Raw genomic sequence first — 11,823 nt, 5'->3', positions numbered from 1 at the left:
GAGATGACATGGTGGTTGGGAGGCTTGGTTCATTACTGTATGTTAAGCATTTTGAGATCCTCAGGTGGAATGGGATGTAAAGGGCAATACATTATTATTTAATGTAAAGTACTTAGGGTATGCACTTGCATCCATGGTTATCAAGCCAAGGGACAGTGAGTTATCTCAACATACTTATGCTCATCTCAGTACTAGTGGGTGTATACTAGTGGCCATTATGATGGGTAGGTATCTGTGGTACCATCAGTGAGATGTTTGCACATTTGGGATGGCATCCCTCCTGATTGAGACCATATCTTTTGTAATGAAAACCCCCAACTTCCCAGATAGTTTGGAGGAAGGAAAAATTCTTTTTACACCCCAAACTTGGTTGTTAGTATGTATTATGGCAGCCATCTTGCTTAATAACCACATCTGTTTATACCTGACATTTATTTCCATTTCCTAAAATTTATTGGCTGTCTTATCAAGGAGGTGAAGGAAAGAACAGGCTACGGAGACAACTCAATTTTTGCTTCTGGAGGTGAAGCTATCAGGTTCAAAATGAGTACTTGGGGGAACTGTGTGTTAGTACTTGTGCATTGTAGACCTGTTCTCTGATATGAGATCTCTAAACTTTGTTTTATAAATCTCTGGAATGTTTTATACATGTTGCTATGTCTACAGGCTTTTTGGGGAAAAAAGGTATCTCTTAAGTTTTCCAGTGAAATTCGTAATGTGGAGTTGTTTACCCTGGTACACAATGAATATGCCTTTTTATTTCATTTTTAATTGATGAATTAACATAATGCACTCATTGGCTTGCCACTCATGAATTGTATGGCGTCATTGCTAACAATGTTTTTCCCTTCCAAATTGATTGGCACCATCCCTATTTTTCCCCCCCATGTCCTCCCAGCTGAACTGTTGAATATTACTCAGTGGGGGAAATAAACCACTCTGCGGGTGCCATGACAGTGACTCAGCAACATAGTATCACCATTCAAAAATATAATAACACATATAATACTACAATTGTCACCATGTAACTTTGCTATATAGGGCACATTGCCAAATCATAATACTGCTTTTCATTTCTATAGTACAGTACTGTTCATCCAAGTATCTCAAAACTCTAAAACATTAATTGAACCTTCAGATTATTCTGTAACATAGCAAAGTACAAGCACTGCCTGTTCCAAAGATTTAGAGCCTGCCTCCAAAAATCCTGAGATTCTCATAAAATCATGAGTTTAAAATAGGACATTTGGTGGTTTTTATTTGCCTTGTGGCTGTTTGGCTTTTTAAGGTGTGCTCTGGTCAGGTTGTGCCTTGCAACGAGGAGGGCCAGAAACGAATTGTTTTTAAACCCAAGTTCCAATTCTCACATAATCACCTGCCCCAAGGAATTGAAGCCTAAAGGAAGGATCCCAAATATCACAAGTCTTGGTACAGGGTGCCCAGAGGGGTGGTGCAATCTCCATCTTTGGAGGGTTTTTAAAGCCTGACTGGACAAAGCCCTGCCGGGGATGATCTAGTTGGGGCTGGTCCTGCTTGGAGCAGGGAGTTGGACTAGATGTGACCTCCAGAGGTCCCTTCCAACCCGCATTTCCCATGGCTCTAGGACAGGGGTCAGCAACATTTTTGGGGGGCAGAGTGCCAAAAACACCTGCAACCCCCACTGGGAACGCATTGCCGCGCGCCCCGGGCCCACTGGCAGCAGCCTCAGTGCATCGCGGGGGTGGGGGCAGCCCGGGCGCGGGGGGTTCTGGGAGAGCGAGTCCCCCCCGGGCAGCGCCGCGTACTGCAAGTCCCGATGTGCCCCGCGCGGCGGGCGGGGCCGCGTGACGCGCGAGGGGCGGGGCCGCAGGGGGTGTCCTGGGCGCGGCGCGCACAGCAGCGGGTGCAGCCGCCGCCGCCGGAGCCGCAGCAGCAGCAGGAGCAGGGAGAGGCGCCGCCGCTGAAGCCGCTTCGCTTGCTCGCCCGCCTGCCTCGAGCCGTCGCTGTCGCCGCCGCCTCCGCGCAGCCAGCCCAGCCCAGCCCAGGCCCGCTCTGCTCCGCTCCGCGCCCGGCGGGAAGATGGTGGACCGCGAGCAGCTGGTGCAGAAGGCCCGGCTGGCCGAGCAAGCCGAGCGCTACGATGACATGGCGGCCGCCATGAAGAACGTGAGTCCGGCCCGGCCCCGGCGCCTGCCCCTCCCCCCCTGGCGGGTGCAACAAAGGGCCCGGACGGGCGGGGCCCGTGCCTCCCCGCGGCCGAGGCGATGCCCTCGGAGCTGTGGCGATGCCGGCGCCCGGCCCCCCCCCCCCCCCCGCCCGTGTCTGGGCGGTGCCCTCCCCGCCAGCTGCCCCGGCCCCTTCCCCGCACCCTTCCTGCCTGCCTTGAATCGTAGGCTTAAAATCTAGAAAAATCACCCCGCGGTGTCGGGGTCTCCCGCTTCCCTCGGTCACCACCTGCTGCCTCGGAGGCCGGGATGACCCCCCTGAGGGCGGCTGAGGATCCTTGGAGGGACTTGCCTCGAGCCGCTTGAGGGATGCATGTCCTTCCTCGCCTGCCGCCCGGCTCTCCAAACGCATCCTCGGCTCCTTTGCCCTGTGGCCGATTCCCACAACGTGCGGGACGAGCGTAGACTGGTGTCCTCCGTGACTTCTAAGTCTTTAATGGCTCATGCTTATTTCCTTCCTCTTTTTTCTTTTCTTTTTTTTTAAATTGCCTTTCAAGATCTGTGAGCTGAGTTGGGGGTGTCTTCATTTCATGCTCTTAAAATAAAGGCTCTGTGTTTTAGCGGACCCATCTGGTTTGTGACACTTTAATGTGTCTTTTTAATTAATACTGACACACATTTTTTGACAATCTAACAAAAAAAATCCCCTCTGATCTGATCTTGCAAACAAAGCAATCGTGGGAGGCAGTATCAAGTCATTCCAGAAGATTCTGCATTTGTCATATTGCAGAGAGGCTAGACTGGGTGGAGGGAGGGAGGGGTTGCTTTAAAGGGGAAAACTGTTCTTTATATTTGTCTTCTTAGTCAGGTCTGAGCCTTTAAGAGAAGCTGGGGTGTCCTCCCTTGCTGATGAGAAGTGAATGCTGATCTAGGAATGTCGCAGTCTCTTGAATGCAGCTCCGTTTGCCTATCTTGCACCATTTTGTCAGTAACCTTGCATTTATCATATGGGCAGAACTGTCACAGCCTGAGAATGGGATGGGAGTTGTACCTCCATAAATGAAGTGTGGAACAATCGGAACAAAATGAGCTTGACAGCGGTTCGGTGGCTTTAATACATGAGCTGCTCTACTTCAGGATTGAATTTTCCAATTTTTTTTGTTTTTTATTATTTATTTATTTATTAGAGCCCGAGCTTTGGTTTAAATGAATAAAATATTTAATATTTGCATACATACAAGTAATATATAGCTACTGCTGTCTAAAACAGAACATAGACTTATTGCAATAAGATTACTTTGCATTTATATTTGTTTCTCCACAGAGATATAATTGGTATGCTTCTTCCCTTCCCCCCCTTCTATATTTTAGAAGGAAAAGGCTGACTTAATAAAAGGGCATGATTACTTTTAATGGCCATCCTGAAACGGCAATCTGGACTGTGTTGCATCTCCAGTACACTGGAATCAGTTTCCTATAGCTGAACTATGCTGGAGATGTTCGAGCTTTTTCTACATCACACGTGCACACAAGCAGAATTTCATTTTCTTCTTTCTTTTCCATATCCTGGAAAATGCTACTTGGATCTATGCGTGGTCCTATCTTACTGGACATGTTGCACTGAGTTGCTCCTGATTATTGTCCCATCTAATCGCCCATTTCCCCCCCCTCCCCATCTCCAGTTGTGCAGGAGGCTTGTGACCTCGGACTCATTTCCGTAGCAACGCAGTGATGTCAGAAGCAGTGGTACAAGCTGCATTGCACCCAGGTGGTAGCAGAGAGCATGCAGAGTGCATATTTCAGAATTGATGCAGAAATGTTACCATGTAGTTATCCAGTGGGATTAATATTCTCCCAGAAACTAGATGATAAATCTTTCATATGTCCTGTGACATCTAATGCGTGACACATCATTCCTGACAGATTATTAGATCAAGCATGACTATTACCACTCTCTCACTTGCTGCATGTTTTTCTTTGTAAGATTGTATACAAAGAAAGCAGTGGCACTGTTTCTTGTCTTTTAGTGCAAACTTGTAAGTACGGTGCAGTAGTTCACACAAAAGAACATAGTCACATCTTTGAAAATCAATTATAAGATTAAATGTTATTGATGACTAATGCGTTTGTGATACAGCCTTCAATCAATTAATTCAACAAACCCAACCCATACTTCCTTGGAAGTTTTTAAATAGAATAATTGCTGTTAGGGCTTCTTATTGGACATGCTGGACTCTTTCTAAACGCATTGTCTACTGGGCAGCCTATTACTGCAGTGGGGTATACAAAACTGAATGAAAATGTTTCCTTATTTGGTTATCTCCACACCTGAATATCTAGTGGGCTCTTGATGAAAACTTGATTTTTAAATTTGCTAACTACACAAATCCATTGTGCTTGGGTAATGCCAAGGAAGCTGGATAGTGACAGTGGATGGTTTATGCTCAGTTGAAGCAGCTTGGTACCTCCTTCACAGCAATTAATGCAGCAAAGAATCAGGGGAAAACTGGCTTCTTGAGTGAGCACCTTTAGAAGTAATATTGCTGAATAAATACAGTACTGGACTAGGGCATGAGAGTGCCTTGCTCTAGTCTTGGCTGTGCCATTGACCTGCTGGCTGACCTTGGGCAAGTCACTTGATAGCCCCACCTATATGGGCAAATTACCCTTTGGTATGGTGCTCTTAGAGTCTCTGAAAAGCACAGTATGAGCCTAGAGTACAAGTTATAATGAATGATCTTTTGACAGGTCTGTTCCTGGATTCTGCTGGCTACCCAGTCATTTAGTACTGGTACGCCCCTCAATTTCTGGAAACCAGAGAAAGGGATGTGTGGGGGGGGGAGTCCCCTTAATAGGCAACTAGGATTCTGAATAGCATGTCACTGACAAGGTTCTTACTCCTTCTATTTATTCATGTGTTTTTTTTAAATTAAATTTGACCTAGTAGAAAAAAAAATGTCCTTAATACCTCAAGTGGATGCAGGTTGCTTTTTGTGTGAATGGCTACTCGAGGAGGCTAGCTTTAATTCAGTGTAGAGTTTACGGTGTGGTGCATCCGCTTATGCTGTAGTTGCTTGATCAATATCCATTAGCAGTAATGGAGCAGTGACATCTTTGCAGGCTTTTGGAGGTGGAGCCCTGCCAACCATCTGAGTCATGTGATGCTTGGGAAATTGTTTCCTTCATAAGTGTGTGCATATGGAGTGCAGTCCTGGCACTTACCCATCTATCCATCCATCCCACCTGCAAAAAGGGGGTGCATGTCTCAGATATTCATTGTTTTAATAAAACTATTTTCTGAAAGACGGAATCATTAGCTTTTTAAAGCTCCTGGCCTGGTCTTCCTATTTAATAGGCTTGTTCTGTAATTTGTTTTTTTGTTTTTTATAGGGGCTGCAACTTTTCTATTTTTACAACACGGACACAAGATCAGCCCAAACTATTTCCCAGGTTCTATATAGAAAAATTCCATCTTGTCTTTAAAACGTAATTTCCATGTAGTCCAAAATTTTGCAGGATGCATTAAGTCGCTTCTAAAATCTTGACTTCCTAGGAAGAATGGGATCTAGGTATTGCTTGTGGACCTTGCCATAAATGTCATTATCTGATGGCAACTGCGCTATCCCAGTCCAGGAGTACAAATGCACCATTTGGCATAAAGCATTAGCCCCCAGTGTGAGAGTCCAAACTATGTACCTCTTTTAGATACACAGGTCAAGACACAACATTCTTGCCTCTTTCCCTCCTCTCCCTCCTTTCTCATGAACCTTGAGGATCTACTGCATCGAGAGGGATCTAAAAGCGTACATCTCTGATATTTTGAGGTTGTCCAAGGGTCAGGTTGGAAGCTGAGGCGCAGGAAAAGTATAAATGGAGTGAGTAAACAAGAACTGAGCTGGTTTGGGGCATGGGTAGGCAGGAGCAGGACTGCTTAGAGCAAAGAGATGATTTGCAGTGGTGCTGTGCAGGATCTTGAAGTTGAGGATAAGTAATTTTAAAGCCTTTTTGCTGGCTTCCCAAAACTCAGAAGTGAAAGAGTTGGAAGCGATTGTGGCAACATCTTGCAGAGGAGCGATGAGAAGTAAGGAAGCCACAAAGGAAACGACTGCAGAGAATGAAACAAGGAGGAACAGTTCCTAGTATTGAGGTTTAGAACCATGTAATATCACCATGTTGCAATAATCTTGCTACTTAAGTATGCAAAGAGAAGAACTTGTAAACACCCAGGAGTCAATGAAACTACCTGCTGTTTCTAGAATATTGCAGTTGTAACTGAAGGTTTTTCTTTTTGTTATTTTTAAATTTCCAAGTGTCAGTTGTTTGCATTGAACTCTATCTCTTCCTCTTTTTGCTTGGTTTGACAACTACCAGTCCTTCCCACAACCTATGATATCTGCTAATGTGTAGTAGTGTGTCTCTAATATTCATTTACCTTGTTTCCTGTTAATAGTTCACATGGGGAGGGGGGTAAATGCTCAGTGAGCTTTGTTTTCAGTCTTTGCACCTGGAAAAAAAATCTGGTAATTCATAGCTCTGATAAAAGGTCCAGGGATGCTTGGTGGTCCCTCTGTGCACCAAGGGATCTTGTAGCATTTGTAACCTTGCTGTGGGCTTGAAGGAGGAGGTTCACAGGCTGGCACCTTACTTCCTCCAAAGGTTTAAATTTATTGGAAGGTTAAGCTTGCATATGGTTTTCCACAGCTCTCTGAGCATCTCTGAATTTCTGAGTTTCTCTACTGCTCTTGTTCATGACTGAGGTACTTACCCCTTTCTGGATGCTATGAAGAATTGCAGCAAGACTCTCTTTTATGATGCCTACTTTACTGCAGAACTGTGGAATGGTGCAACTGCCAAAACCGTACAGGGCATAGCTTTGCTAAATTGGCTAAAATTAAATTTTTGTCACACTTCCTGAGTGTTTGACTAGACATGTCCTGGAAGTCAGGTCCAGAATGCTGTGGGATATGAGTGGAAAGCCTTGCCATAATTGCAACCATGCTATCAGTAATAACAAGTAGTATTAGCGTCTCTTGGTATTGTGGAATATTCCAGTGACAGAGCAATATTAAAAGAGGTGGAGCCCTTAAATGTAATGCCTGCTTGCTTTGTGATATTTGTGGTGTTCGCTTTTAGGCATAAAGGCTACAAAGATAAGGCTATCCAGGCAAGAACCCCAGATTATGCTCCCATTTGAAGGTTAGTCTGAACTTTGTATGACACAAAGGTGAAGGCAGCTACTGATTACGTTCTCAGCACAGTCTGGGCCTGTTACAGTTCTTGGCTTTGAAGCCTGGCTCTGGAATTAGAGACTGACTTCAAGCTCTGGAGGTCCCTGGGTCCACCAAGATAGCCATCACTGAAGCATGACAAAGCTGTTGCTTGTAGCCTTGAATGCTTCATTACTTAAAGCCATGTTTTGAGTGGTTAGTTAACTTACTTCCAGGTTCTACTAAAAGTAGGCAAAGCCCCATAGTGTGGTCTGTGAACAAGTAACCACTCACCTGGTAGGCCAAGGAAATAGGGGCAGTGAGTCTCTATTAATTTTTAACTGATTAGTAGATTTCTTCCCTTGGGTTTCCCTTGTAGTCTGTGGCACATACTTGAATATAAATATCTTTTGTGAGCAGAAATGTTATAGAAAACACTTTTGGTGGCTGTGCTGGGGTATATAGAACATGACCAGGAATAATAGAGAATTAGGGTTGTAAAGGACCTCATGTAATCCACTCCCCTCTGTAAAAGCAGGATCATCTCTTATCCAAATTATCCTCTACAAATCTGTCTTGACTCTACAGTTTTGTTAAGAATTAACTGTGAGACCACACAAGATGTAACCTACCACAGGTAAAGCAGGAGATCACAGCAGCCAACAGCCTGCTGCTGTAAAGGTTATTGATATATGTTTGTGAGATTGGGGTGTGACTCTTTCTAAAAGACAGCAGAAACCCTCACAGTCCATACCAATCTGACTCTGGGGTAAAATGGCAGACTACAGTTAGCAAGCAAGGCTGGCTTAAACATGGGCAGGAGAACTCTTGAAGAAAGTTCTGCAGGCAGGTGAAGGGTTAGCAGCTGGTTGCAGGAGTGAGGAAACAGGTGAACAGGAAACTTGGCTTGGTTTGGTCTAAAACAGGGGTAGGCAAAATACAGCCCCTGGGCCAGATACAGCCCACCAGCTAATTGGATTTGGCTTGTGAGGAGTGCCCACCAACTGACTAAATCTGGCCCACTGCTGCCCTCGCTGAACTCAGCATGGGGCTGAGTCTTGCTAGAAGCAACGAGCACCATGCTTCTGCCTGCCCCGGCCAGCGCGCACAGCTTCCAGCGGGGCTATTCCCCTTGTGGCTGCAGCCGTCTAGATGCTGCTCGGCTCCCCTCGCCTCAGTGCTCCAGGCCACTTTCCACCTGCTCTGCCCATTGGCTGGTGGGTGTTTGGACACTCATCTGCTCATCGCACCCCCCTGCCTCCCAGGCAGCCAGCCCCGTGTCCCATGCTTCCCCCCCCCCCCCCAGGACATGGGTGTGCAAGGAGCAGGTCACAAATCGGCCCTTGGCTCCAGCCTTGTGCTGGCACTGCCCTGTGACCTTGCCCCATGATCCTGGCCTTGCCTGCGAGTCCAACTCCTGAATGCTGCTTCCTGCCCACCCATGGCCCGATCCCACCTAGGGAGCTTTGGTGAGTTGTAGGGGGTGGGGAGGGGTGTGCTGACCCAGTCCATAACAGTGCATCAAAACTTCCTATGTGGTCCCAAATAATTGCCCACCCAATTGTGGTGAATCAAAGGCTGGACAGGGCTCAAAGTCCTTTGACTACACCCTTGCTGTTGGGTTGAATAGAAGGACATCAGCAATTTAAATGGCAGTGGAAAAAAATTACTTCATAGTTTTAGTTATGGCAAGCTGGTTTTCAGGTGATACTTGTGTGTTGTGGTCGGGGGGATGGAAACGGGACTGTCAGGTCTTGTCATTGTCTTTTTGGGCAGACCAACCTATTAATAAGAGTGCTAAAATAGCCTAGTTATAGCAAACCTAGTAAATGCAATTCAAATGAAGTAAAATACCATGAAGTATCCTGAAATGAGCAATGGAAATGGAAGTCTAGTCAGTCCTTGGCATTTCTGTTCCTGAACACCTGACTTGCATGTGCACCTCAGGGATCAGTAAACCATGTAATACTGCACATCATACTACTGTTCTTGGTCTGTCCCATCTAGTTTAGGCTGGACTCAATTTGTCTTGGCTCATAGTCAGACTTCACCAACCACAACTAATTTGCTGGCTGATGCTTACAAAGAGAAGTTGAAGGATGAGGATGCTGGAGTAAAATGCAGTGTCCTGGTGGAATCCAGTGTCTGGCTCCTGGTACTGCAGCATGGTATTGGTAGGCAGTTCCTTCTTGGGGGAGGACCTGTAGTAGTGTCTGGGAATAAAAAGGAAAATTGGCAATTTCTCCTAGTTTAGCTGCTAGCACCAGGAAGCTTGTCTTTGATTTATAGGGTCCTTCTTTTTCTTCTTTGTTCTTCAGAGTACTCCCTTGATGAGACTTCCAATTTTCTTCTATACATGAAATAAGCTATGCTGACAAAAGGACTCCTTCCTGTACAATATGCATCTGTATTGGGCTGTCTGGTATAGCTATTTATTATTATTTATAGATTCCCCCCCCCACCAAACTCCCGACATGGCGGCAGTGGCAAAACTTCAGTGCCTCGGGGCCTAGCAAATGCTACGTTTCAAACAAATCGGTGCACTCTAGTTAATCGCAAACCCAGTGGAATGTCAGTAGCCACAAGCTACTGTGCATTTGTGATGTTTAATTCAAGGCATGTAGCTAGTTTAAATTCACCATGTGACTTGGTCCTTCCTGTAAGTATTGTCTCTGGTAAAGAGTAGATAGGCTTGTTCTTTTTTTGAATAAAATACTTCCATAAAAGCTTTGGGAGAAATGCCTTGCCTGAGACAGAGGACTGTTCTTTGTTTACTGGGTGTCTGCAGAAGGGGTATATCAATTTCCCCCACTTTTATGCCAGAAGGGCTTTTGGTTACCAGATATTTTTGTCAATTAAAGCACAGAATTGTGAATTAAGAACATAAGTATTGAAGATCAATAATTAAAGACATGTACATACAACTGAACTTCAGCACTTTTAGCACATCCTCCAGTGGTGTCATATGACCTAAATAAGGCTGTTAGTTTTGAGGTTTGGGTTTTTTTAATCACACCTGTCTTATTTAATGTCATCTGTTGCATTTTCATATAATACCCAAAAAGGTATTATGTTAGTAACATGACTTCCTTAGCGGTAGTATTGAATGACAAGTATAGACGTCTGAGTGGCAAAAGTTTTTCCAGAAGTTTAGTATGTCTGAACTGGGGGGGGGGGGGGGAAGGGAAAATGTAATTGGTTTAAGAGATCTTGACAGTGCCTAGATCTTTCAGATGAAGGGTCAGGAAACCTAACATTGGGCAAATGTCTCATCTGCCCTCAGGGAGCCTCGTTCAGATGGTTTGGTTTAAGCTGTGATGTATTAAACCTGGGAGATGAAATACTGAATTCCCAGAATACCTAGGGCTAGGTATTCTAGGGCTGCTGATCTGCTGCAGTACCTTAATGTGAGACCATATGAAAAAGGAATCCAGGAGTTGTGTACTAATGCATGATTCCTAAACTACTGAGCAGCAAAGCATAAGTAGTAAGAACTTGATCTTGGACTTCATGGAAAGGGCAGGGTCCTGTCTGTGAAGAGAAGATGCTCTATCCCTTTATTTATAGGAAAGTCCATGCTAAATTCCAGTGGCCTGTTGAGTCTTTGAACCCTTGATGCTTTTGAAGGTTTCGCTATCTTCAGACTTGAGATGGTCTGTTCTGTAGTTTATGGCTGTTCTGCTGATCTTCCAGTCAGCTGGGAACAACAGTACTATCTGAGTTGCCTAGATCTTCTTTACAGCCCTTCAGTTGAAATGCATAACCAGGTCATGTATTAGAAAAATGTATAACATGAAATAAATCCTGTGTTAGGGATACATGGTCAAACCCCACTGAACTCATGCAAAAAAAATTTAATTTTGGTGAGTCAAATCTTTCACTTTTTTTAGTGGCTGGCCCCTGTGTCTGAATTGCACTCTTTCACTGGCTGACCATTTTGGGTGAAAGGTGACCAGGGGGACCTAATGTAATGCTTGTTAAAATTAAAGGAACAGAAACTGGAGTTTCTTCCCTTCAGACCTGTCTAACTTGATGTGATATCTGAAGGCAACTGGAATTAAATGGCGTGCTTTTAGATCTCAGACTTGCCTCCTGGCTTCAGGGTGCCTTAAATGTGAATGACTGTCCCTGTTTCTCTTTTCTAATTCTGCTATTGTCTGTGACCTTCAGATGCTTTTCATTTTCCTCTGTTATCTTGACATCCTTTTCTGGAAAGGTTACCCTTCTTTGATACCATAGACAGGTAGCCTTGGTATCCCAAAACAATACACTCTTAGTGCCCCAGTATTTGTAACCTACCTGGGTAAGGCAAGGTTCTGATCAAAGGTCCTTTTAAATAGGAAGTATGGTTAACTCTTAGTAGCATAGGATCTGGGATTTTAATTGTACTACAGGGCTTTCCATAAGGTGGGTGGACTTGAGTAATAGTATGTAATCTTGGGTCCATGCCACCCCCTTCTTGTCAGGTTGCC

At 45.0% G+C, this 11,823-nt stretch overlaps 1 protein-coding gene across 1 annotated transcript in view; it reads left to right on the top strand.

Annotated features, from left to right (window-relative positions):
* Window positions 1-1,825: 1,825 nt before the first annotated feature.
* The window catches only part of YWHAG (tyrosine 3-monooxygenase/tryptophan 5-monooxygenase activation protein gamma), a 35,201-nt gene continuing 25,203 nt past the window's right edge, over window positions 1,826-11,823 (top strand). Inside the window, exon 1 of the mRNA XM_090025253.1 lies at window positions 1,826-2,145. Coding sequence (XP_089881379.1) covers window positions 2,059-2,145 — 87 coding nt within the window. The 5' untranslated portion in view covers window positions 1,826-2,058. The remainder of the gene's footprint in view (window positions 2,146-11,823) is intronic.

This window comes from Crocodylus siamensis, chromosome 13 (assembly GCF_052110815.1).
Source record: "Crocodylus siamensis isolate JL-2025a chromosome 13, ASM5211081v1, whole genome shotgun sequence".
NCBI classification, from domain to species: Eukaryota; Metazoa; Chordata; order Crocodylia; family Crocodylidae; genus Crocodylus; species Crocodylus siamensis.
This window is presented reverse-complemented; position numbering and strand designations above follow the sequence as displayed.